Source organism: Telopea speciosissima, chromosome 7 (genome assembly GCF_018873765.1).
Source record: "Telopea speciosissima isolate NSW1024214 ecotype Mountain lineage chromosome 7, Tspe_v1, whole genome shotgun sequence".
Taxonomy (NCBI): domain Eukaryota; kingdom Viridiplantae; phylum Streptophyta; class Magnoliopsida; order Proteales; family Proteaceae; genus Telopea; species Telopea speciosissima.
The window spans coordinates 29,741,773-29,768,435 of record NC_057922.1 but is presented as its reverse complement, the minus strand read 5'-3'; the positions used below and the strand labels follow the sequence as shown (position 1 = coordinate 29,768,435).

Here is a 26,663-nt window from a genome sequence, read left to right as displayed (position 1 = left end):
CTGTGTACCAATTCTAGTAACCAAGCTCTGATACCATGTAATTAATGAAACCAGAGAAGAAAAGAGAAGAGAAGAAAGGAACAGAACTGCAGCCGTAACTTGTTATTCTCTCAATAATGAAGAAGATACAATATAAATAGGGATAGGGGCAAATCTGGAAAAGATAAAAAATAAAGCACATAAATCGAGACCCATAAGAGATTTCGGTATTAGCGCCAGGCGCTAATCCCAAGACCCATAGATGGGTCCCACTCGATACTTCTAACAGACCTCAAATTGCAAAATTACAACCCTTGAACCCAAAAAGAGTATAAATAAATTTAACCCTCAATAAAAATCAACCCCTTCACACATGTAGAGTTCAGTTCATCTTTTTTCTCTTCATCAACAGCCCATCCTTGTATTTATATCGTCTCTCTCTCTCTCTCTCTCTATCTATATATATATATAAGGTTGCTCGGTGCAACGGTAAGGTTCCTCCATTGCAACCTAGTGGTTGCGGGTTTGAGTCGGGAAACACCTTCTCCGCAAAGCGGGGGTAAGGCTGCATACATTATGACCCTCCCCAGACCCTGCAATGGCGGGAGCCTCGTGCACTGGGTACACTCTTTTTTTGCTGCTACAGATGCATCCATGTGATAGAAAACTGAGTCCATCAACACATATCTGTGGCCATGGACATCACAATACTGCACGTTCTAGTAGTCTTTTAGTTGCATTTTGGAAGGTAATGCCTGGGAATATTTGATCAATATATGGGTACAGATTCCCCCCCCCCCATGGTGTTGTGTTGACATCAAGATTGGACATTTATCATACAATCTTTGGTAATTCATGCAACATCTACATACTATTTCTTTAGTTCGTTCGTCCTTTTCAACTCGTATTTCTCATTTTGTGGCCTAAAGTATTTGGGTTCTGTTCTGCAGATATGCTACTCGATGACCTTGTTATCTCCGAAAACTCACCGTTTCAATCTGACCTTAAGTCGCCTATATTAAATTCTGAGAGAGTATCAACTATGACTAGTTCTAAAACATATCAATCATGTGCAAGTTCTTATATGCCACCAACTTCAGATGGAAGGCTGGAGGCCTCTTCAGCTGGAGGCTCAAGGTTAATATTCTGTAACTCATGCTGCTTAGTTATTGGCATTATCTCAGTTCAAATTTCAGTCTTGCAAAAGGTGAGTGAAAGTTTTCGTCTTTGCCAGCATGGACAAGAAATCTATGGAGAAGCTGGTGGAGGCTTCAGCAGCTGAAGCTGAAGCAGTTAGTGCTGTCTGGGAAGCTATGAAGGCAGCCTCTACTGTCCCTGTAGAAGCATCAATGTCAGATCATAGCTTGCATCTCCCAGAAACCTCCTCGGATGGTAGTGATAGCGAGGGAGATGTTCGTCTTCACTCTAGAGCTGTATGTATCATTGCTTACCTTTTATATGTCTGGATTTCTATCAACTTGAAGTTACATGTCCATAATGATTCTGATGTTACAGGTTGTAGTTGCCAAAGAGTCTGTTGGGAACTTGGGGGGATTGGTAAGGCAACTGTCCTTGGATATGTTTGAAAATGAGAGCAGACGAATGATCCCCTTAAATGGTGACCCATCATGTCCTACAAAAAAGTTCCTCACTAGACCGAAGTCACCCCTAGGCTTGCATAAGAAGGCAAGCATTATTAGATTTCTACCTTTATGTTTTTCTTTAATTTATAGAAGAGTTTCATTCAATGTACATTTGTGGTTTTTCTTCCCCAGATTATTTTTACATTGCTCAGGCCACGAAACTGGAAAGCTCCGGCTAATAGAAAATTTTTTCTGGATTCCTATGAAGTGGGTGAGCTTTGTTATGCTGCTGAGCAAATATTCATTCAGGAGCCAACAGTTTTGCAGTTAAAGGCTCCAGTGAAAATATTTGGGGATCTTCATGGACAGTTTGGTGACTTGATGCGCTTATTTGATGAATATGGATTTCCTTCAACTGCTGGAGACATAACGTGAGTAGCAGGTTTAGGTACATGCTATTTTCATGATTTTGCGTGTATACATGCAAAGCCAAAATGGGAGTTGACATGGATAATCTATATTAACTGTAGTGGTAAGGCTGCGTACATTATGACCCTCCCCAGACCCTGCAGTGGCGGGAGCCTTGTGCACTGGGTATGCCCTTTAATCTATGATCTGTAGCTACCCTTAAGATAACATGTACTTGATGTGTTTCACCAACTTGTTAGGACAGATTTGGAAACTAAACCACAGGGGCAGAATCACAGTGATTAAATACTTGGTAGAAACAGAACCAGAACTGAGGATAGTCGAATAACTCATCATTGAATACTCCGATGGGGCTGAAAATTTTATAAAAGGCTTATATCCTGATATACTTGCTGAAACTTGTGAAGAAGGAAGTATATGACTTTGGAATCACCACCAAACCCTACCCTGGAATCACCACCAAGGGCTGATGCTGCCTCGCCAAAGTCTAAGGACAGCTTCACCATGATGTAGATTGAAGCATGAAGAAGAAAGGGACCAAAACAAAATTCGGGAATAATACTGTTTTTTTTTTTTAGGTGAATAAAAATTTATTACAAAAGCCCAAGGGGGGCGAGAGGGGGGGATACAAAGGAAAGAAAGGGGGGGCGGAGAAAGAAATAAGCCCCAAACCCAACTAAGAGGGGGTATGGGGCCGTAAAAGAGCACTATCTAAACCCGAGGAAACAACAATATGCCTGTTCCTTGGGGAGTCCAAAAAGGCCTTTTAAGGGAGAAAACTCAGTTTTGAGGAGACATCCGAAGAGATGGCTTTCCAAATCAAGTCGAAAGACCGAGAATTGGAGGTCCATCTCCTAAGGTTCCTCTTCATCCAAATGCGATAAAGGGTGGCGCCAAACACAAGCTTGCCAATAGTGTCGTAGATAGAGCATCCAAAGTAAGTCATGACCAGCTAGAGCCACACTCTAGAGAAGGGGAGGGGTCTCCTGCTACGAGGCCAAATAAACGATAGGGCTTTTTTTCAGATGGTAGAGGTAAAGGGGCAAACAAAGAATAGGTGGTCAATGTCTTTGGAACCGCTCCAACAAAAGATACAAGAAGGGGGGACAGGGATTCTTCGGTGGAGGAGGAAGGCTTGTGTCGGAAGCCAAAGGTTAAGGTTCTCTAGGCCATGAAGCTATGGCGAGGGAGGTGACCTTTGAACCAGACTAGCTTGTGCACAAGGACAGTAGGGGCATAGGTCCTAACAAAGTTCCAAGCGGATCTAAAGCTAAAAAGGCTGTTTGAGGCGGGGAGCCAAAAAACCTTGTTCGCATGAGATGGGGGGGAGGGGGGGAGGGGGGAGGGGGGAAGGGAATGCCAGATCTGGGAGAGGATGACGGGAAGAGGGGTGGGGGGGACTAAGATCCATGGGAGATAATGGAGGAGAGGGGGGCAGACTTGGGAATGCCGGAGGAGTAAATTGATCTAGCCCCAAAAAAATTATAGAGGACCCCATTAGGGTGCCAGGGGTCAAGCCAAAGGGAGATGGAAGAACCATCAGCAATAGTAGAGGAAGTGCCTCTAATCGCCAAGGGGTAGAGGAGGAGGATCTTGTGCTAGATCCAGGAGGAATACGAAGGGATGGGGTCAGTCCAGATGGAGTCATTTTTGAGGAGCTGGGAGTAAACCCAATGAACCCAAATGGAGTCATGTTTGGAGGAGATTTTCCAAATAAGCTTCAAAATACCCATAGTATTGAAGTCGTGGATGCGGCGAATGCCAAAGCCTCCTTCCAATTTGGGAAGGCAGATGGATTTCTAGCTGACTGGATGGAGGAATTTGGAGGTTTCTTTCCCTTTCCAAAGGAAAACACAGAAGAGGGTTTCCATGGCTTTAATGGTAGCTTTAGGTAGGCCAAAGATGCCGCACCAGTATATGTAAGAAGATTGGAGAACCGATCTAATGCACTCAAGCCTACCAGCGTAGGAGAGAAGTTTGGCTTTCCAGAGCTAGAGACGCTTGCGGATATTGTCAAGCATGGGGGTGTAGTGATGGCTGGAGAGCCTAGCCGAGATAAGGGGGAGGCCCAGGTATTTCACTGGGAGGGAAACCAAGGAAAAACCCGTAAGGCGCAGGAGGGTGTCTCTGTCGGAATCTGAGATTCCAGAGAGAAAGAGCTTGGATTTAAGAAGGTTGATATAGAGGCTAGAGAGACTCTCGAAGAGGTGAAGGAAAGACATGATAGCAGAGATAGAAGAGGGGGAAGCTTTGGAGAAGATCATTAGATCGTCTACAAAGGCCAGGTGGATGAGATTAAAGTGCTTGCATTTGGGAATAGGGGAGATAAGGTGGAGGTCAGTTTTGGCTTGGATGCTCCTTGAAAGGACTTCCAAGGCCAGAGAGAAGAGGAATGGAGAGAGGGGACAGCCTTGGCGAATCCCAACTTTAGAGTGGAAAAAGCCGGTCAGGGAACCATTGACAATGACAGAGAAAGAGGGGGAGGATATACAAGCAAGAATCCAATGGATGAAAGTGCCCGGGGGGGGCCCATCTGGGATAACACAGCGCAGATGAAGTCCCATATGAGGGAATCAAAAGTTTTGTGGAGGTCAATCTTCATAAGGGCGGCGGGCAAGTGGGATTTTCGGTCAAAACCACTCACAATTTCAGAGCAGAGGATGATATTATCCGCAATGCTTTTGCCAGAAATGAAGGCAGATTGGTTGGGGCTAACCAAGGATGGGATGACAAGCTGGATTTTGTTAGCTAGGATCTTCGCAATGAACTAATAAAGAAGATTGCAAAGGGAAATAGGTCTGAAATCAGACAGAGAGGAGGCTCCATCTTTTTTAGGGATGAGGCAAAGAAAAGTCTGATTGACCTGGGCAAACTGGCTAGGGTTGAAGAAGAAGCTGCGGACGGCTTTGATGAGATCCTCTTTAATATGGTCCCAGTAGGTAAGGAAAAAACCCATACTGAAACCATCAGGGCCAGGGGCCTTGTTGGATTTATGGGACAGGATAGCCTTGGAAATCTCATCATCAGAAGAGATGGCAAGGAGAGAGCTAGCCAGGGAAGAGGGGACAAATTTGTTAATGAGGCCAGGGGGAAGGCGGGGTGGAGGAGGGGGGAGGGGAGGGTTAAAGAGGGAAGAGAAGAAGTCAGCCTCAGACTTAATATCGAGGATAGAGGAGAGAGGGGATCCATCCCGAGCAATGAGCAAGGTGATGGAATTGGAGCTCAACCTAGCTTTTCAAGAACGGTGAAAGAAAGCAGTGTTTGAATCACCAAGCTCCAGTGATGTAGTCCTAGGTAGGAGAAGTCCCACTAGGAGCCAAGGGAATAGGGTTACCTAATAAGGCTGGCCGATTGGGACAGATTAGGCTAATTAGGGCAAAAATTAGGGTTAGGGTTAAATAATGATAATGGGGTTTATAGGGTTTTAATATGCAGGTTTAGGAGGCTTTAATGGCATAAGAATATTAGGGTTTGGAAGGGTTCTAAAATTCTGCAGTTGGGCGGAATCGAGTTGCAGGATTTTAGGTTTAATGGAGTGGGGGAATGGAGGGGTGATAGTGGAGACTAAAGGCTAGGGTTAAGGTCGAGTGTGGGGAGGGATGTGGGGAATGTAGGCTGGAAGTAGGGTTTGAAAGTGAAGGCTAAACCTGGAGTTATGGGGGAATCCTAGTGGAGGTAGGAGTGCAGGTTTAATGGAGAACTAGGGTTTGATGGATGAAGGGGACTGTAGATTAGGTCTAAGTAGAAGAAGGTATAAAATAAAAACAGATTCAAACTCACTGTATTCCAGAAACAATGGCAGCAGCTTGATGACTTGAAAGAACCTCCCGATCTTCACAATGCAAGGAGTCGTAGGAGTCCACCCACCCTTTACCACCTTGAGATCCACAAGGATGTAAACACTCACAAAGGAGCAGAGGCAGCAGCACGATGGCAGCAACAAAGCTTGAAAAGCAGGAAAATTTTAGGCAGGAAATAGTGGGGGAGCCTGCCCACGGTTGTCTTATTTATAGCTTTAAAAAGGGCCAAAGGCCTTACAGATATTCAGATCTGGATTAGGAATCCCAGATCTGAGTCCTAGTTACATTCCTAGTTACAAAACAACTCCACCCTCTTAAAATCGTGGAGGGGGGAGGCTAAAACATAGTTTAAACAAAAAATACAAAAGATGCTCTAAGAGCCAATAGAAATAAAACAAAAAACAGCCAATAGGAAAGAGTCACTTAAATTGGACCATTGGTTGGACCGGTTCAATCTAAGAGCTCAAAAAAAAAACTAAGTATAGAAAAAAAAGAGAAAGGCTCCAACATAAAACAGCCAAGTCAAGGCTTCTTCTTCTTCCTAGTGCTTGGACCTGCATCAGCTCTCCCTGGCTTAGAAACATTCATCTCCGATGAATGGGTAAAGGCCATATAGCGATTATACAATTCCGGATCAAGCTTCTTGAAGTCATCGGCATGGATCCAAGTACTATCCTGGCGTGGGCAACCTTTCCATTTGACAAGGAAAGAGTGGTAACCGGCGCCTTGTCGAGTCGTCTTGTGCATGTTGTCCAGAACCTCCTCAATCCCATCTTCAGTAGGTGGTCTCAGTTGGGGCTGCCGCAACATGTGCTCCGAATCACCATCATCTGAATGATGCCCTGTGTACAAGTAAAGATCAGCCACGTTGAAAACATTGTTGATGCCCATATCAGCAGGCGACTCTAGAATATAGGCATTGGGCCCAATCATAGTTGTCATGGCGCCGCCATGGCGTCCTGGCGCTGGAGAAACTGGCATATCGACCTTCGACATGGCTCATGTATAAATATCGCCCGATATGGCGTACATGGCGTCGCCATGGATGCCATATCACGATATATGGGCATATTGGTCGATATAAGTGTAAAAAACTCAGGTTTAAATTTTTTTTTTTTAAAAGCTTAAATGCTTTTTCCTTCATTTGTATTGGTCACATTAACATTAAAAATTAAAACCATTAAAGATTAAACAGTACACTTTAGTAGTATTCCCTAAATCCCTAATTGGATTATTGGAATTGAAATTTGGGGATTTTAGAAATCGCAAAGTTTGTCAAGAGAGAAGAGAGACTCCGTGAGATGTCTGGAGACTGAAGGAGTCAAGAAGACGAAGAAGTGAGAAGAAGAAGAAGAAGAACTGAAGCTGCAAGTCTGCAACTCTCGGCAAGTTTGAACCCCTCCGCAACCTCCGGTAAGTAATTTTTATTTTTTATTTATTTGGTTCTTCTTCTTCTTCTCCAATCTCCTCCCAGTCCTCCGAGTGCGACTCGATCCTTCTTCTTCTTCTTCTTCTTCTGATTCTTCTCACTTCTTCGTCTTCCTCACTTCGCAACTTTCTCCGTCGCTTCTTCTTCTTCTTACCTTGCAGTTGCGAGTTTACACACATGGCAGACCTCTCAGTTTTTTTTTTTTTTTCCTTTTTCTTCTTCTTGCCTTGTAGTTGCGAGCTTGCTTAGATCGAACCTCTCGTTTTTTTTTTACTTTTTCTTCTTCTTGCCTTGCAATTGCCAGGCTTGCACACAATCATAGACCTCTCGGTTTTTTGTTTCTTCTTCTTGCCTTGCAGTTGCAGGCTTGCACATAGAAATAGAAGGTGTTTTTTTTATCTTCTTCTGCCGCACACAGCCACACATACACAATTACACACACAGAGACAGGGAGAGAGTCGAGAGACAGAATGGGGGTGGAGGGATTTATTACAGCCGTAGTTCTCTCAGCTTTTTTTTCCCTTCTTCTTGCCTTGCATTGCAGGCTTGCACACAGAGATGGTGTTTTTTTATATTTTTCTTCTTCTTACCTTGCACACACACACACACGACACACATACACGCTTATTTGATAGGCTAATCTATGTTTTCATACTTTCATGTACACTAATGGATATTACACTTTCATGAATTAAACCATAGTATATTAGTAGTACACTTTCATGCTGATTTTTGATGTTATAGGATATATACTATAGCATACTAAATGACATTAAAAATAGAGAAAATAAAAAATAAAATATGGTCGACATGCTCGCCATGGCGGGCAACATGTCGATATATCGACGTGACACCCCTCCACCGACTTAAGTTCGCCGTGACGCCGTGACAACTATGGGCCCAATACGTTTCAGCACCTTGTATGGACCCATCTTCTTTGGATGGAGTTTACTGTTGACACCCGGTTGGTGTCTCTCTGGATTCACCCGTACCATGACCATGTCTCCAGGCTTGAACTCGACGAACCGGCGATGCTTGTCAGTAGTGGACTTGTAGTGATCAGTACTGAGTGCTATCTGGCGGCGAACATCAGCGTGCACTTCGGTGATATGGCGGAGGAATTCATCCGCTTCCACACTTACCCGAGCTTGAGGGGGTAAGGGAATGAGATCAATAGGACGGCGGGGTTGTATCCCAAGGAGAATCTCAAAAGGGGTACGATCGGTGGTCCTGTTCACGGAACTGTTGTATGCAAACTCAGCAATGTCAAAGATAGAGGGCCATGTCTTCTCATAATCTCAGACCAAACATCGCAGCAAGTTACCAAGGCTCCTGTTTACTACTTCTGTTTGCCCATCAGTCTCGGGGTGGAATGCAGTAGAGAACAAAAGCTTGGTGTTTGTCTTCAGCCATAGAGTCTTTCAGAAGTAACTCATAAACTTCACGTCACGATCAGAAACGATGGTACTGGGTAACCCATGGATGCGAACAACCTCCTTGAAAAACAGCTTGGCAATGTGGGAAGCATCAAGTGTTCTTCGATAGGGGATAAAGTGAGCCATCTTGGTGAATCTGTCAACCACCACCATGATGGAGTCAAATCTTTCTTTGGTAGGGGGCAGTCCAAGTACGAAATTCATACTGAGAGCAACCCAGGGCTGGTGAGGGATCGGCAGTGGTGAATAGAGACCCGTGTTTTGCTTGGTACCTTTAGCTAGCTGGCAAACTCGACATCTCCGGATTACATGCTCTACATCTTTGGCCAAGTGAGGCCAATAGTACCAATCAGTCACTTGCAAGATGGTTTTATCTTTCCCGAAGTGTCCTCCTAAGCCTCCTCCATGTAACTCCCTGATAATATGATGTCGTAAGGACAGGTCGGGAATGCAAAGCCGGGTTCCTAAGAACAGGTAACCATCATGTAATGAATACTTAGGGTGCTGTCCACCCTTCTTCAAATCAGCATATAGGACTTGAAAGTCCTTGCCACTAGCATACTCTTCTCTGATCTGCTCGATGCTAAGTGCATGGGCTGAAAAAGTGTTCAGAGTCAGGACTTTTCTACTCAGTGCATTAGCCACTGTGTTCTCCTTTCCTGACTTGTATTTGAGGGCAAAATTGAAATCCTGTAGATACGCAACCCATTTGGCATGCCTGGTGCTAATGGACTTCTGTGAGTGGAGGTGCTTGAGTGCCTCATGATTAGTGTACAGGACGAATTCTTTGCCAATAAGATAATGTCTCCAATGTCGCAAGACCTGAACAATAGCACAAAGCTCTATGTCCTAGGTAGAGTACCGAGTCTTGGCATCATTAAGTTTTTCACTGTAGAAGGCAATGGGATGCCCATTCTGCGTAAGAACTCTGCCTAGACCAATATGGGAAGCATCAGTATCAACTTCGAAAATATGGTCAAAATTGGGCAGGCGTAGCACTGGAGCTTCAGTCATCTTCTTCTTAATCACCTGGAAAGCGTTGTGAGTTGCTGTTGTCCATTCGAATTGGCCCTTACTCTGCTTGGTGCATTCGGTTATAGGTGCCATGATGGCACTAAAATTTTGAATGAATCGCCTGTAGAAGGAAACCAAACCGTAGAAGCTTCGTACTTCATTGAATGTTGTCGGAGTAGGCCATTCAACAATGCTTCGGACCTTTTCTGGATCAGCTTCTACACCCTTTGAAGAGATTATAAAACCAAGGAAAACAACCTTAGGCAGCATGAAAGAGCACTTCTTTAAGTTGATAAACAGCTTCTCTTGCCCGAGTACTCTTAGAACTTGTTTCAGGTGGTCTATATGTTCATCTGGGTGCTTGTTGTACACCAAAATGTCATCGAAATAAACAACGAGAAACTTACCGATGAAAGGACGAAGTACCTGTGTCATGACTCTCATGAATGTGCTGGGTGCATTCGTCAGGCCAAAGGGGATGACCTTCCACTCGAACAATCCATCTTTGGTCTTGAAGGCTGTCTTCCATTCGTCTCCAGGCCGGATTCGAATCTGGTGGTCCCACTTCGAAGATCGATCTTGGAGAAGATCTTAGAACCGGTCAGCATGTCTAGCATGTCATCAAGTCTAGGAATTGGGAACCTATACTTGATGGTAATCTTGTTGATAGCTCTGCTGTCCACACACATGCGCCACAAACCATCTTTCTTTGGTGTTAACAAGGCTGGAACAGCACAAGGACTTATGCTTTCTTCAATGAACCCCTTTTTGAGCAACTTTCCAACTTGTTTATTAAGCTCTTCATGCTCGGTAGGACTCATCCTGTAGGCGGGCAGATTTGGTAACATAGCACCAGGTACCAAGTCGATGACATATTGAATGTCTCTCAGTGGTGGTAGCTCTTTGGGCAGTTCTTCTGGCACCACATCCAAGAAATCCTGTAATAACTCCTTGATGGGCTGTGTAAGTTTCACTTCGGTTTGGGCAGCAAACTCTTGAGTCACCACGACAAGAACCAAGCCTGTATCATGGCTGGTTTGTTCAAACTCTCTCTGTGGGACAGCTAACAAATTACTCCTAGATTCTGTCCCCTTCTGATTGGTGCGCATGACACAGCGTTTACGTACTTCTTCAGGCAAATTAAGGGGGTACCACTTGATCTGCTCTCCTTTATGTTGAAACACACACTGGTTTTTCCTTCCCAGGAGGGCAACATCGTTGTCGTATAGCCATGGTCGTCCCAATAGAACATCAATCATTCTCATTGGGATGATATCACACCAAATTTCCTCTGAATATTTGTGGGCCTATAAGGGAACATAGCATCTCTTGTTCACATCAAGCTTATGCCCATTCAATAAGGAGACTTTGTATGGCATTGGATGCTTTTCAAACTTCAGATTTGCCTTCTTCACAAGGTCTTCAGAAACAACATTAACACAACTGCCACTATCAATAATTATCTGGGCAGTGCACTCGCCTGCTCGTAAGCGAGTATAGAAGATGCAACTACGTCGCCAATCTTTACCCTTAGTTTCAGCACTCAATATACGTGCTACTACATGAACACCTCGGGTATCTTCAAAGTCATCACCCAGGTCATCAAAGTAAGCAGTCCCGTCATCATCATCATCAGGGGGTAATGCATAAATACCCTGTTCATCAAAATCATCAGGGTTTTCTTCTTCCCTTTCAGCTACATGAATCGGCCTCTGTTTTTGTGGGCAATCCTTAGCATAATGTCCCTTTTCATTGCAGCGATAGCATGTGTTTGGTTCACTGGTGGTCATTGGGGCTTTGCCCATGTCCACACGAGAAGAGCTGCCAGTATAGGGGGCTGTCCATGTAGAACCAGTAGTGATGTTGTCACCTCTATTGTAACCAGTAGTTGGTTTGGATGCTGGAAAAGATTTCCTGGTGACAGCAGTGGAGCCAAACCTTCTATTGGTGTACAATAGGTCTTCAGCCTTCAGGGCTTTCTCAAAGCAATCCTTGATGTCCAGAACATCGGCAACTCCAATAGCCCTAATAATATCAGATCTCAATCCTAGCCGAAATCGAGATAACATCTGAGTAGCACTCTCTCTGGTATCAGTACGAGAAGAAAGAGAATCGAACTTCTGCATATACTCGGATATAGTCATAGTCCCTTACCAAAGGGAATTGAGTTGATCTTGCATCTGAGCTCTGTAATGTCTAGGCAAATATTTCTCCTTCAAGTCATACTTCATGTCTTCCCAGTTAGTAGGTGCATCACCTACGGGTTTCATGTCTCTCTTTGTCTTTCGCCACCATTCTCGGGTAGGGCCAATCACGTGCCAATCTCATCTTTTGATCTTCAGACAAGTCATACCAGTCAAAATATTCATCCAAGGCAGCAAGCCAGTGATAGAACACCTATGGATCACCATGCCCATTATACTCCTTTAGCTCTAGTTTGACATTCTGTGTATCGTACCTCCTATTAGTAGCTTCATCTCCAGTGAAGTAGGATCTCATGTATTCCTCAAAGTTAGGTCTTCGAGGTGCTTCTGTAGTTCTGTCCCTATCTTCTCTGTGGTCATCTCTGTCGGGTCTACATCGGTCCCTGTAATCTCTGTTGTGTCTGGAATGATCTCTGTGGTCCCTGTGACGTCTGGGATGATCTCTATGATATTCATCCCTTCCTAGAGTTCCATGTATTTCAGAATGAACTTGGAATCTATCCTCCTCTACATATAGAGGGTTGCTTACAAGAGGCACAACTTGCCTTTGTTCCATTGCTGTCATTCGATCACCAAGGGCTTGCTGGTCTGTTGAAATCTTCTGCAGCATAGTCATTATTGCAGCAAGGGAATCGGGTGGGGGTGGTTCTGTGGGGTCCATAGCAGGGGTGCCATGTTCAGCCATGGCTCTGATACCACTTGATGTAGTCCTATGTAGGAGAAGTCCCACTAGGAGCCAGGGGAATAGGGTTACCTAATAAGGCTGGCCGATTGGGACAGATTAGGCTAATTAGGGCAGAAATTAGGGTTAGGGTTAAATAATAATAATGGGGTTTATAGGGTTTTAATATGCAGGTTTAGGAGGCTTTAATGGCATAAGAATATTAGGGTTTGGAAGGGTTCTAAAATTCTGCAGTTGGGCAGAATCGAGTTGCAGGTTTTTAGGTTTAATGGAGTGGGGGAATTGAGGGGTGATAGTGGAGACTAAGGGCTAGGGTTAAGGTCGAGTGGGGAGGGATGTGGGGAATGTAGGCTGGAAGTAGGGTTTGAAAGTGAAGGCTAAACCTGGAGTTATGGGGGAATCCTAGTGGAGGTAGGAGTACAGGTTTAATGGAGAACTAGGGTTTGATGGATGGAGGGGACTGTAGATTAAGTCTAAGTAGAAGAAGGTATAAAATAAAAACAGATTTAAACTCACTGTATTGCAGAAACAATGGCAGCAGCTTGATGACTTGAAAGAACCTCCCGATCTTCACAATGAAAGGAGTCGCAGGAGTCCACCCACCCTTTACCACCTTGAGATTCACAAGGATGTAAACACTCACAAAGGAGCAGAGGCAGCAGCACGATGGCAGCAACAAAGCTTGAAAAGCAGGAAAATTTTAGGCAGGAAATAGTGGGGGAGCCTGCCCACGGTTGTCTTATTTATAGCTTTAAAAAGGGCCAAAGGCCTTACAGATATTCAGATCTGGATTAGGAATCCCAGATCTGAGTCCTAGTTACAAAACAATTCCACCCTCTTAAAATCGTGGAGGGGGGAGGCTAAAACAAAGTTTAAACAAAAAATATAAAAGATGCTCTAAGAGCCAATAGAAATAAAACAAAAGACAGCCAATAGGAAAGAGTCACTTAAATTGGACCATTGGTTGGACCGGTTCAATCTAAGATCTCAAAAAAAAAAACTAAGTAGAGAAAAAAAAAAGAGAAAGGCTCCAACACAAAACAGCCAAGTCAAGGCTTCTTCTTCTTCCTAGTGCTTGGACCTGCATCATCCAGCCACTTAATGCGGGATTTCTGGCGGAGAAAGCTTACTTCATGAGAGGCGAGGGAAGAGAGCTCTTCAGAAAGCTTTCTCTCTTCCTCAGCCAGCAAGGGGTTGAGCGGATCCGATTGAAGGTGGGATTGCACACTGGCAAGGTCGGATTGACAAGAGGAGACGCGGGAGGGGATATTACCAAAGGTGGAGGAATTCCAGGTTTTGAGGTTTGATTTGGTGAGGCGGAGTTTTTTGGAGAAGGCAATGAGAGGGAGGGAGGGGCAAAAGACGGGAGAGCTCCAGGCTTTGAGGATGGTTGAGAGGTAAAGATGATGGGAAGTCCACATGTCAAAGAATTTAAATGGCTTGGGGCCGAAGGAAGAATAACAAAGAACTACCATGCTGTCCTTACTCACCAGCTTAACAACAGTTCCTACAGGCAAGGCCAAGAGGTTAAAAAGGAAGTCCACAACCTCCTTCCCTGCCTCTGCAAACAGGATTTTCTAGCCCTTCTTGTCCACCAAAAGTTTCACTTTCAGATTCGAAGCTGCCATGGGTATGGGTTGGTAGGTTACCTTGCACGCACAACACTAGGGTTTTGTCTGGATGTCTGGTCTGGGATAGGATAGGCAGTGCATGGGCTTGCTTTATATTGATGATGACCGCAAGGCTTCATGCACAGACATAACGAATATTAATAACAGTTTAGATTCCCAACCAACCTCCTAACTAACCCCACAAGGAAGGAAGAAGGAAGAAACTCTCTGTAACCCAATTGTTAAATTACTTTTTAGTTGTGTTTATTGAGGGAGAGAAAGCACTTTTGAAAAGGTGAGTTGGTCAATACAAGTAGCCATAGAGGCATAGAGCAACATTAATGAAGGGAAGGAGTAAAGACGGTACAGGGAAGCGTGCCAACTTTGGTTTTCGTTCTCTACAGCCACTCCATGGGAACTTTAATATTATAGAATCAAGGGGATGAGGATTGAGGAAGGAAGAAAGGCGATCGAGGTGTAAAGACACATTGGGCTGGTCATGGGTGGCTAGACCAAACTCACCAAAGTACATGGTAGCCGGTTTTTCAATTCAAATTAGTCACCTTCGAACCCCCCCCTCCTCCCTTTTTACAATTACAAGTCTCTTTTTTTTTTTGGGTAGAAATATCCCGGTTCGTCTCGGATTGGCTTCCAAACAGGTTTGTACCGATCCAATAAAATGTTACTGCATCACTAGGGTCAGGTAATGGCCTTCCCCATGCCCTGCTAGGCATATAAGATTTTTATCCTTACCTCTGAGGTCAGGTAGGTAAACCCTTACCCTATAAGGTTAGAAAATCTCATTACCTAACCAAAACCAGCTCATTTATAATCAGGCCGGTTTGAATTAACTTACGCATTGAGCTTGGCTCGGCCTTAACCAGAATGACTAAAAGGTTTCCGTATCTATTGGGAAACAGACCTGTTTGTTATCAAGACCAGTCAAAAGTACGAAGCCCATCTCCGTTTTGTGGGTTTGGGCTAGTTGAACAAGGATGCAATAACTAGATGGGTGCATAGGTTATGCTAGGACTCAAAGTAATAATTGGTAAGCAGGTGAACCAATTACAGCCTGATTATTAACAGTGTAGGGTTTGGATGGGTTAGCCTGTTGGCTGATCAGGTCAAAAAATTCCACCCCTTATCCATTTTGTTTGATGAAGATATTTTCGAAATTTTCGAAACAAGAATTTTTTTTTTAAAGGAAAGGGGATCGCCATGCCGCCAGTGTAGCCTGCGGTTCCCAAGTGCAGCCATTGTTGGGGGGGGGGGGGAGGGGCAGGAGCACAGTTCGTACAATAGGAGGACGAGGGAGAATGTGTGACGGAATTCGGGGCTGGCAACATATACAACATTTTCCCTTGAAAATTAAAAAGAATTCTGCATGTAGTCCGTCTGTCTTTTTGGATTTGCCTAGTTTGACACCTCATGTGCATGTTTGTGTTCGACATGCACCCATATCCATGTAAGATAGCTTGCCAGTTAGTGAAAGGACTCCATTTCCTTATCCTGAATTGCCATGTTACAGTTCGTAGTCAATCTTACTCTACCCTTATCAGTGAAGGTCTACACTACACTAACCTGTTTAATTTCAAATTACAATAAAACCCTGCAGTCATATTTAGGATAATTGGTACTTATGTCTTACTACGTTAAAATGAGGCACATTTATGAATAATTATAGTAGAAGTTGGATTTTAGGTTAGGGAAGCAAATGAGAATGAAAGAAGTTGTTGAAGGAGGAAGAAGAAGAAGAAGAAGACGAGGGAAGAGAGGAGTGTATTTCAGTGGGAATGTGTTGTGTGTTGAGAGACTTCTCAACACACCTATATTACTTCATTACTAATTAGAAAGAAATTACATGCAACTCCCTAGGGAGGTAAAAGGTAAAAAAGAGGAAGAAAAAAAACAGAAAATACATAATGAGGAAACTACACATAAGGCTAGTTCCTAAACTACCCTTATTATTATTTTAGGTGGTTGTAACAGGTTGTGTTTGGCTGTCTTTCCCAATAAATTTTGTCTATTTTAATCTTGTATACCTTCAGATTGTTGTCTAACCATGTGAACTTCAATTTTGTCAGTTATATTGACTATTTATTCCTGGGGGACTATGTTGATCGTGGACAGCACAGCCTTGAAACAATAACCTTGCTTCTAGCTCTCAAGGCACGTTTCTGCTTCAAAGTGAACTAACTGAAAATGTTACCTTTGCTCCATCAATACTTCCATTAACTACATTGGCTCTTTCTTTTGATTGTCCAGATTGAGTATCCTGAGAACGTACATTTGATCCGAGGAAACCATGAGGCTGCTGACATTAATGCACTCTTTGGTTTTCGAATCGAATGCATTGAGAGGATGGTATTAATGGTTACTTACACCTTTCTTAGTTGAAACATAAAAGCTAGTATTACTGACAAACAGTTGCATTTGTAGGGCGAGAATGATGGAATATGGGCATGGTCTCGGTTCAATCAGCTTTTTAACTTTCTCCCACTTGCTGCACTCATCGAGAAGAAAATTATTTGCATGCATGGTGGCATTGGGAGGTCAATACACTCTGTGGAACAAATAGAGAAACTTGAAAGGCCCATTACAATGGATGCTGGATCAATCATTCTCATGGACCTTCTATGGTATACTTTTAATAATTTAGTTCACCTATGGTTTGACAATCAAGTTTTTCTGATGTATATATTGTCTTAGTCCAGCTGGTTGGTGTTATTTGCAGGTCTGATCCTACAGAAAATGATGGTATAGAGGGTTTGAGACCAAATGCTAGGGGCCCTGGCCTTGTTACTTTTGGGGTATGTATTAACTGCATCAGGAACTCATCTATGCAATGCATGTGTCTTTGTATTCTATCAATTTATGTTACATGCATGGCTGGATTTCTTTTAAATGCTTTCTTAAGTGGAAAATTGTTCACTTGCAGTCTTCCTCATTGGTGCTTGTGAGTTTATAATGCTAAAATAAATAGCCTAAACATTAGAACTGCAGTGAGATGTTGATATGGTTTAATATCTTTAGACCAATAAGTGTGTTAATGGTTTGAAGTAACGTCGTGTTCATGGTTATGTAATACATATTATAGTCGTATATAACTGGGATGCACTACCATATCTTTACCGGCATTGCTTTTATTGACATATTTATTATATTTCACAAGTTATGAATTAAGATTTTCATATTCTTTTTGAGCTGGGATGCACTACCATGTTCTTTTTTCCTTAGCCCTGGTTTAGGATTCTTAACTCCAAGTAAAGTTGTTGACATGTGTTTCCTTCATGCGATCCATTCCAATTTTTTGCTTGTACGTATTTAACATTCATAATTTTGATTAGTTCTAACTTCTAATATTCACAACATTTTCTTCTGAAACCCCATATTGATATTATTTATAATTGATGGCAGCCTGACAGGGTGAAGGATTTTTGCAAGAAAAACAAATTGCAACTTATTATAAGAGCACATGAGTGTGTCATGGATGGATTTGAGCGGTTTGCTCAGGGACATCTTATCACTTTATTTTCTGCTACTAACTACTGTGGTAAGATAAAGAAGATTGAAGCTCTCTTCCATTTTCTCTCCGCAATTTTCATGCTAAGTTTTCAACTGCATCAGGAACGGCAAATAATGCTGGGGCAATACTGGTGGTTGGTAGGGGATTGGTTGTGGTTCCAAAATTGATTCATCCATTGCCACCTCCCTTTCAGTCACCTGAGACATCTCCAGAGCGTGTCTTAGATGATACATGGATGCAGGTAAAGATTTGGTAGTACACGCAGTTCATGTATTTTAAGACAACCTGTCAGGACGCAGCTTATTCCTTTTGTTCATTTTGAATGCTGCAGGAGCTCAACATTCATAGACCACCAACTCCAACTCGCGGTCGGCCACAGCCTGACCATGATAGAAGCTCATTGGCATATATTTGAATTTTCCCTGGCAGATTTTTTCTAAATGGTGCTTTAATTTAGTACCAGAATTATACTTTCCAGTGATGGTAATGCAACATCAGGAGGCAGGACCCATCACATTCCTTTCTTGTAACTTAAAAGCGTGTCAAAAATTGAGGCTTTGTCAAGTGCGCACATAGTTCGGGAGATTAGAGTCAGCTTTTTGTCAATAGATGGGATTAATTCTTTCCTCATTGCTCGTGTAATGTTTGTACAACTCAGCATGTACAAGAGATGGTGTAGCATTTCAGCTAGCCAATTAAAGATCTTGGCAGATGTACCATATTGGAATTTGAGAAATTTAGGCTTGTAGTGTACTGGAATGTAAATTATAGTCTTAAATTAGCATCTGTTTTAGTTCGGTTTATGTGTTCATTTTTTGGTTCATAATTTTGGCTAGGTATGATAACATCATTGTAATAGATTACAGGAACTATAGTTTGTTTTCTTTTTTTGGTAGAAAGGAACTATAGTTTGTTACCCATTAAATTCAGTTCTTTCTTTCCCATTACAGAACAATGGGTTGGGTCAACTCTTGTGATTGTAAAATACATTGTTAAACTGCAGAAAATAAATTCAATGTGTCAATTTCATTGCACACATCTTAGCTCAATTCTCAACTCTATTTAATAAGAGTTGTAATTTGTGGTACCATTCTCTCAAGAAACCTAAAATGTTTAGTTCTGTTGCTCATTTTTTGCCTTTGGTTTACTGCTGCTTTGTCTGGGTGGATATGAGAAAATTATAATTTGGGTATAGGTGACAAGGATATATAAGGTCATAGTGCAGGAATCATGTAGGGGCACAGTAAAATTAATGCTCATTGAAACTTATGTAAAGTTTGCTACTGAATCTGAATTTCTTATGATGAAAAGTATGAGTTACAAAATGAGAATCCAAAAAACTACCGCAAAACTACAAAGTGGATTGGCACTAGACGAAAAAAAAATGAAGAAAAAAACAGTAATTACATCTGAGAGAGGGGGGAAAAGTGTTTGGGCTGATCTGGTAGCTTTGTTTTTCATTTTCTTCGCTCTGGGTATATTCAGAATGTATTTTTTACTACTGGTTTGTTTGATTGGGTAGTGTCTGTGGTTTGCTTCTAAAGACATGCTTTCTGCAGCGCTCGAAGATACTGTCGTATATCAAATCAAATTGCACTCCAGCTCTCTCCCGATTCACAACAAAAAGTATGTGATCGGCTTCCACAAGCTTGTAATACCTGCATCAAATGTCTCTATTAGTTATATAACTAATGTTAAAAACTAAAGTATCTGACAAACCAAAAGGAAAATGCAACAGAACCCAGAAGTGGAAAATTTATAAAAGGCTGTTTGAACATGGGGAGGTATAGCGAACTTACAAGCGAATAAAGACATTTTATGAGAAAAAAATTCAATAGCACCTGTGGTATTAAATGTACGTTGGTAGCGATTATTGAGAAAAACATAATGTCTCATTTTACTGGCTATACTTTCGATATTTTACAATAAAACACATGGACCTTAAGAATCTGTACAATTTTTCTAACGATCAGATGAGTATCTTATAGAAGTTTTAAGAACACTGAATAATATGACAGGTTAGAACTCCTTCACAGGTACAGATACAGTATCCACTCTCATATATTATACATCTAGATGCTTCTGGGTATCCCACAGTAAATGGTAGTTATAACTATGATTTTCTTTTCCCCCCTTTTGGATCACAGTCATGGTAATGAAAATGGAAATGAAGAGAATATAAAACTAGAAATCATCAAATGATTCTGGGGACTCTATAAATGATTATGACAATTGAGGGATAATCATCAAAATGTATTCATCTAATTATCTGATTGCATGTACCATATCTTGTTTAAATGTCAAATGATTCTGGTGGTGGTCTGTGTCGATGATAGAAAGGAAATCAAATATGATGAGCGCAGAGAATGATGCAATCTTCACACATTGGAATTGAAGTCTATGATGGTTAATAATGATGATTAATGTCGGGAAGTATTGCATTAATGATGTTTCAGAAACTTTAACAGCACCAGGTACCAAAGGGTTGCATATGGACTAGGGTGACCTTGATCAAAATATGCAAATCTGGAAAAAGAAAACCAGGGAAGAGGGGGAGGGGAGCAAACCAGTGAAACTGCTAAACCATAGTGTGTAGATAAATATAGCAAAATCTGGTGGAACATCCATTAAAAAACACCTGGTTGAACAAAATTCATCCAATTGAAGCAAATGAAGGGGTAAAGCTTTTGTTGAGTTGAATTGGTAAATGGTCTTATAGTCTTTCCGACTCTGTTTAGAATTTTCACATAAGGTAAAGAGAAATCTTTTTTGAGTCTACTGGCATCAACAAAACTAGATACAAAATCCAGTAATCATTAAGCAGTATCCATCATCCACTACCTCTCTCAGAAATTAAGAGTGTTGATAGCAGTAGTAGATATGAGTGACTTGGTAACACTGAAGTACCACTGAGCTACATCATAATGGTAAATTACGACAGCAATAATGACAGTGAGAGCATCAAGATGGGCAGTAGACATTTCAAAAGGCAGTGGGGGTGAATTGCACGATTTTATCAATGATGATAATTTTAATAGTGAAAGTGACAGTTTAAGATAATCCCCAAGATGTACCATACTAATAATAGTTTGGCATCTAAACTTAGCTGATGAAATTTTATGGATGTGAATATATCTGAAATGCAATAGCAAAGAATTGGGGTGTTGGTAATAGATAGTGTTAATCATGTTAGGAGAAAGAACTAACCAGATTCCCGGTTGCAAAGGCTGGCATTCAGAGTCATCTACAATGAAACGGTTTGGGTGTTTGGTCGGTATACGAGGGTATGTCATGGATATGGTATTGAGTGCTCCATCATTGTCCTGCCAATCCTCATCCCTGCACAGATTTTAACATGCAGGCAAGAAACTAATTAGCAATACAGTAAACAAGATCAATTTGGTTATTTGGATTTTTTGGCTCAAACATAGCCACCTATCACTGACCTGTATCCTTTGTAAGGAGGCAAAACATCTGGAGGATGTCTCCATTGGCTCATCTGGAAAATTCTGATGAAGAACAAGGGGTGTATATGCAGTATGCTAGAAGGGACTGTGATCCCCATGATCTTCCTAGTCCTCTTCGTAGCATAGCTGAAGTAGAATGTGTTAGGGAAAGTGTTGAGATGAGAGTTGAGCCGCATGGATCCTTGAATTGTAAGGTCTGGAAGGATCCAGTCTCCATAAGCAAAAGGACCTGTGTTCCCTAGGAGACAATCCACAAGACCAGAAATTCCAATTTTCTTCCATGACATATTGTAGTGGCTGAACCCAAAATCGTAGTAGTTCTTCAGCAAGGGAATGTCAAGCCATTCATAAATTATGACACCCAAGCGGCACAACTGAAGCAGACATACAGGCTTCATAGATCTTCCATCCTCCGGTCTGAGAAGAAAAAAAATATATTAAAAATATGAGATTTTGAACACAGAAAATCAATGATTTGTATTTAAAAATTTTAAAAAAAAATTAAAAAAAAAAAACGAGGATGGAAATTTCACTCACTGCATCCCATCTAAATAGGTTCTAGTCGTCCCATTCAACGCCCCAGATAAGGAAGTTACGCTCAATACCCAGTTCTCAGAAGTGTTCTCATAACCCTTAAAAGCCTAAAATTAGAATGAATTTTGAATAATTAGTAACAAAACTACCCATCAGCAGCATTACCTTCTTCTTCTCCCTTCTCTCAAGAAAAAAAAACATTAGAGATTGGGAAATTAGCTGACCTTGTCTGCTAACATTTGCTGCAATAGTCGAACCACCTGGGCTCCCGCAGAATGTCCAACAAAATGAATTGGATGGTCTTCATCCCATTCAGGGTAATGACCTGCATTCCAGGGAAACCAACCGAAAAAAGAAAAAAAAAAACAAGAGTCAAACAAGTATCCTGGAAGTTGTGAACCATGGAAGCGAGAGAGCCAAGCGTTGGGCGAAGGGGGTTGGGGGAACATAAGGGGAAGAAGTTTAATCTCTAACCTTGCTCATAAATCCTTCCAAACTGGGAATGCCCACAAGCTTTACTGTGTTCTTCTCCATAATCCACTTGTCCCCCTTTCAAGTAGTAAAACAATTCGCGAGCCCTGAATGTTTGCAACGAATAAATAACAATGACAAAGGAACAGAAGGAGAAGGCAAAAGCTAAAGCATGTAAGCTCAATATAATTTACATAGCTAGCAAGCTTTCGTAGCTTCAAGCACACACCTATCATATATGCTGGTCAAGGAACCCAAATCTGGAACGAGCACCCGGTCATCCTTCTTCTCTGCTCCCGCAAAATAAGACAAACCCCCTAACCTCTGCAATAAAAAATGGCACATAGAGAATCAAAGCTCAAAACCCAATCAAAGGCAGAAGAAATAGAGAACCCATTTCGATGAAATGAGAATGAATAGAATATCACATACCCCTTTGCCAAATCCAAAGATGCCATGGACTAAGACAATAGGAGGCATATCATTGTTTGATAGTTTAGAGTCCAACCCTCTCAATTCAGTATCTGTATTAAAATTCACATTGGGCTTCAAACATTCATTTATTGCCTGTGAGAAATCTGATGCTACAGCCGTGCTGAAAATGTAAAACCCATATAAACAATGGACCACAGAGCTCACAAGGAGCTCTGATAGTTGAAGCGCTGCAATCCACAACCGGGGTATCATGGCAATTCCGTCCAAAAGACCCAAGTCCCAAATTCGTTCTTCCTTCCTCTTTCCTGTTGTAATCCAATTCCCAAAAAACATAGCCAAATAAAAAAAAGAGGAGAATAATAGAAGAAGAGCCCTCTTATCTCTCTGTCACGAAACAAATAATGAAAAGAAAATCTCTTCTGCTACACCACAACCCTCTTCTCTCAAAATCAAAGAAAGTCTCTCTTTTTCCACATTTCCTCTCCCGCCTTCTCTCCCCAATAAAAGGAATTTCTGAAAGGAGAGGGAGAGAGAGAGAGAGAGGAGAAGTTTCTTCTTTTCTTCTTTCTTCGTTTCTAGCACCTCCCTCCCAGCTCCCAACTTAACGTTTTTCCTTTTCACCGTTTTTTTTGTCTTCTTCATTTATCTCATTCTATTGGGATATGGATACCCCCTTCCATTGCTGTTAGTCTTACCCTATTCCACATTTTTCTCATTCTTTTGGGCGCTCAACCAATCAAACTCTCTTTGATCACCCCAAAAAAAACAAATTTAAATAAATTACATGGACCTCCCTGTACTACATCCCACACGCATAGCATCCCTCTATTATCAAATATTACTATTGTCTCCTTTTAGAGTGACGGTGTTAACTTAAAACATTCAAGAAAAAAAAACAAAAAGACCATTTTAACCTTCAACATATCCCTTGATATAATATGTCCCTATATTATAATAACCTAGGCATACCTAGTCATGGTTTTAGTGTACGGTATCGGAACAGGTATCGGTAACTTACAAAATCGATACGGTATCGGCTTGTATCGGTTGTATCGAATAAAATTACCCCTAAATCTCCTTAAAAATGAGTTTTCTAACCATTTTACCCCTTGTCCATATCTTGTTACCGATACAATATCGGCATAGTATCGATATCGGCGACTAGCAAAATCGGTATGTATCGCCCGATATAGACGATACGATATTGATACTTAGAACCATATATCCAATGCACGAGGCCCTACCATTGCAGAGTCTATGAAGGGTCATAATGTACGTAGTCTTGTCCCTGCTTTCGCTTTTGCATTAAGGCTGTTTCCAAACTCAAACCTGTCACAGAGCAACCTTATCGTGACCACTTGCTCGGGGTATGTCAATAAAAAAACCTCTGTAAATGAAAAAAAAAAAATGTCAAAATTCTGTCTTTTTTGCTTTGAAAATATAACTTCTCTGCAAGTTTCAACACTAAAATAGGGTTTAATTTCTTAACAAAAATTTTAAAAAAATAGGGAAAAAGAAATGTTCAATCTCACCTTTTGTTGAAGATTTCCTCCATTTAAACTTCTCTGTTGGATCTTCCTTTTTATCATCCAAATATTGTAGCTTCTTATCTTAGTTTATAAATTCTCTGTGACTTTTGTTAGGGTTTAGGGTATAAACATAAGGTTGCTTAAAACATTACACCATGAGTATCGAGTTTGGAATATCCAGGCTACTTCTTTCAGCTAGTATTTACGAGAACACTAGGGTTTAGGTCAGATGGGCTAATTATTAGATTGCCCTTCACAGTCTGAGTTTTAATACAAGTAGGATTATATTAAAATATATAAAGAGATATTACCATAATACCCTTACAATTTTCATTCGCATTTAACAATACTGGAAGTATATCACTTCTCTCCAGACCTAGGACTTATTAGATCCGAAAAGTTAAAAAAGATTTCTCGAAGAACCATAAAAGAGAAAAAGTTGCAATTTCATTTGGGTGGGTCAAGACCCAGATCCTCTGTGACACGACAGGGCAGGGCGTCTAGCATTAATCGAACGGTCAGAGCACTTAGGCACGTAGCCCAACTCACTGGCGCTGGATGGGGCTCCATGCCCAGGTGCTCCTAGCTGTCTGATGTGTGCCGGATACCTTGCTACGCCACAAGGGAGCCCCATCGGGTTGGTCATGGATTCTTTTATTCTTCCAAGCTGTAAATTAGAGAAAAAAACAAAAGCTTAGTGAAAATAGGTACTCTCTCATAAGAAAAAGGAACCCCAGGATTTGGAAACGCTCTAAATAGTTTAAAATCATTTCCAATAAAATTTAAGTTATGGGAACCGTCCATCCAACTTAGGTTTGAATCTAGAAGGAAGCAAGGGACATAAACGTCTCATGGGTATAACTTTGGTGGTCCATTCTTTATTTTTGGTATGAAGCAAACTCATTTATTATAATGTGTCCAACACAAGGAGTTTGAGTTACAAAGATCACAGATTGAGAGAGTGAAAAGCGGTCAAATTGTCTCACACGTTAAAGATATAGCTTTTCAAGCTCAAGAGTCAATCACGCTGATAATCTCCCTAAGGATACTGTGGTGGTCCATTCACTCCATTGTAGCGGTTGCATACTATCTCGTACAAAAAACAGTGATCATCAATTAGTTCCTCCCTTCTCAAGTCACCAAGATGCTTCGAGGATGAAATTGCAGTTCGTCGGTCGGAAATTGAAGCAGGAAGTTGAATAGTTCTTTTGGGCAAAATCTCAAAGGCATGGTGTTCATCACACCCTGTGATTTTGGGGTTTCTTTTATATAAGGGTAAAACAGTAAATTTACTTTTCTCTCAAAATAATTTGGGCATTTAGAAGGAAAAAAAAAACTGATGATATCATCACTTAACGGAGAAATGGAGAATAACTAACGGAATAGACCTTTATGTAATAAATGCCTTTAAGTAAAGGGAGGTCTTAATAATATTTGATAATCGAAGTCGTGCCGTAAGTATAGGGCATAGTACAAGGCAGATCCGTGTAATTTACCCAACAAAAAATCAAATTAAGCCTTGTGTTGACTCCAACCCATCTATCTAGCTACTGGTGCATGCAGCACCGGCTTGGCTTGGCTTTGTTGGGAGCAATAAAAACAGTGGTTGGGTGGATGCCACATGTCATAAGGTAAACCACTCTTATGAATTATGTAGAATCCACAAGGGACCCACAGGCCTTAACTGCTAACCCACCCCGAGTTCTTTGGCTATGCCCATCTGGACAGAGAATCAAAGATAGCTAAAAATCCAAAAGAGGCTATTTTATGGATAAGTAGTTTGACCACAAAAAAAAAAAAATTTATTTTATGGATAATCAGTGTGTCACCAATCGGTGAGTGCTGGTTATGGTTTTAGGTATAAATCATTAAATTGTGTAAACGGTATGGATTCATATATATATATATATATATATTTTGATAGAAAGGCAAACTTATATTACTGGAGAATTAACAGAATGAACGGTATGGATTCACAGTAAAGAGATTAAAAAAACGATTGTTTAAAGAAAATTAAAGGCAAAATCATCCGATAATGTGCTGATATAACCCATTTTCATTTTTTTAGAAGGGTGTATCGATCATTTTTGCACTGGACTATGTCTAGATGTAGGTACACACCAAGACAGCATCGATTAGCATTCTTTCTCTTATAAAACTTTTATATTTATATTTACATAAATATACATGGATTAAAATCCTCCGCCAATGTGGGCATCTTGCGGTGCACTGTAATATAAGCCTGAGAGCTTGACACATGGAAGAAACTTCATCCAATTGTATGAACTCGCAACTTCAACATGTCTAGCTCTCGGGTCCGCATTGCATTCCACCGCAAGATTTCAACACTCCAAAAGATTTTTTTTCCAATTATACACCAGTCTGTATACTTTTTTGTTCTCACTGTATTTGATTGGGTGATGTAAACAATAAGCTGTTATTCATTGGTGGAGAAAAGGTTGGCTTGTGGGCTTCTGCTACTTTTTTTAATATTCTACTAATTTCAATGTGCCTAATGGCTGTCTCAACGCTGGA

General features: G+C 41.4%; 2 protein-coding genes across 2 annotated transcripts in view; one reads left to right on the top strand and one right to left on the bottom strand.

The window, feature by feature from the left end:
* The window catches only part of LOC122667863 (serine/threonine-protein phosphatase BSL1-like), a 71,451-nt gene extending 52,987 nt beyond the window's left edge, over positions 1 to 18,464 (top strand). Inside the window, exons 11-21 of the mRNA XM_043864310.1 lie at positions 930 to 1,116; positions 1,214 to 1,412; positions 1,495 to 1,665; positions 1,755 to 1,993; positions 16,251 to 16,335; positions 16,432 to 16,530; positions 16,606 to 16,805; positions 16,901 to 16,976; positions 17,584 to 17,719; positions 17,794 to 17,933; positions 18,024 to 18,464. Of these exons, the coding sequence (XP_043720245.1) occupies positions 930 to 1,116; positions 1,214 to 1,412; positions 1,495 to 1,665; positions 1,755 to 1,993; positions 16,251 to 16,335; positions 16,432 to 16,530; positions 16,606 to 16,805; positions 16,901 to 16,976; positions 17,584 to 17,719; positions 17,794 to 17,933; positions 18,024 to 18,107 (1,616 nt within the window). The 3' untranslated portion in view covers positions 18,108 to 18,464. The remainder of the gene's footprint in view (positions 1 to 929; positions 1,117 to 1,213; positions 1,413 to 1,494; positions 1,666 to 1,754; positions 1,994 to 16,250; positions 16,336 to 16,431; positions 16,531 to 16,605; positions 16,806 to 16,900; positions 16,977 to 17,583; positions 17,720 to 17,793; positions 17,934 to 18,023) is intronic.
* Positions 18,465 to 19,074: 610 nt separating this feature from the next.
* LOC122667862 (lipase-like) lies at positions 19,075 to 22,900 on the bottom strand. The gene is made up of 8 exons (XM_043864309.1): positions 22,597 to 22,900; positions 22,394 to 22,488; positions 22,168 to 22,271; positions 21,918 to 22,018; positions 21,697 to 21,800; positions 21,139 to 21,576; positions 20,900 to 21,031; positions 19,075 to 19,350 (listed from the first exon to the last, which is right to left on the bottom strand). The coding sequence occupies exons 1-8, from the start codon at positions 22,849 to 22,851 to the stop codon at positions 19,191 to 19,193; spliced, it is 1,389 nt and encodes a 462-aa protein (XP_043720244.1). The 5' UTR covers positions 22,852 to 22,900; the 3' UTR covers positions 19,075 to 19,190.
* Between the last annotated feature and the right edge of the window lie 3,763 nt (positions 22,901 to 26,663).

Excerpts from the sequence above, each read along its gene's own strand:
- LOC122667862 (XM_043864309.1), bottom strand. The coding sequence starts at position 22,851 with ATGATACCCCGGTTGTGGATTGCAGCGCTTCAACTATCAGAGCTCCTT. Across the intron at positions 22,489-22,596 it reads TCTTTGGATTTGGCAAAGGG|AGGTTAGGGGGTTTGTCTTA; the intron begins GTATGTGATATT and ends TTTTTATTGCAG. Across the intron at positions 19,351-20,899 it reads CCTTTGCAACCGGGAATCTG|GTATTACAAGCTTGTGGAAG; the intron begins GTTAGTTCTTTC and ends CATTTGATGCAG.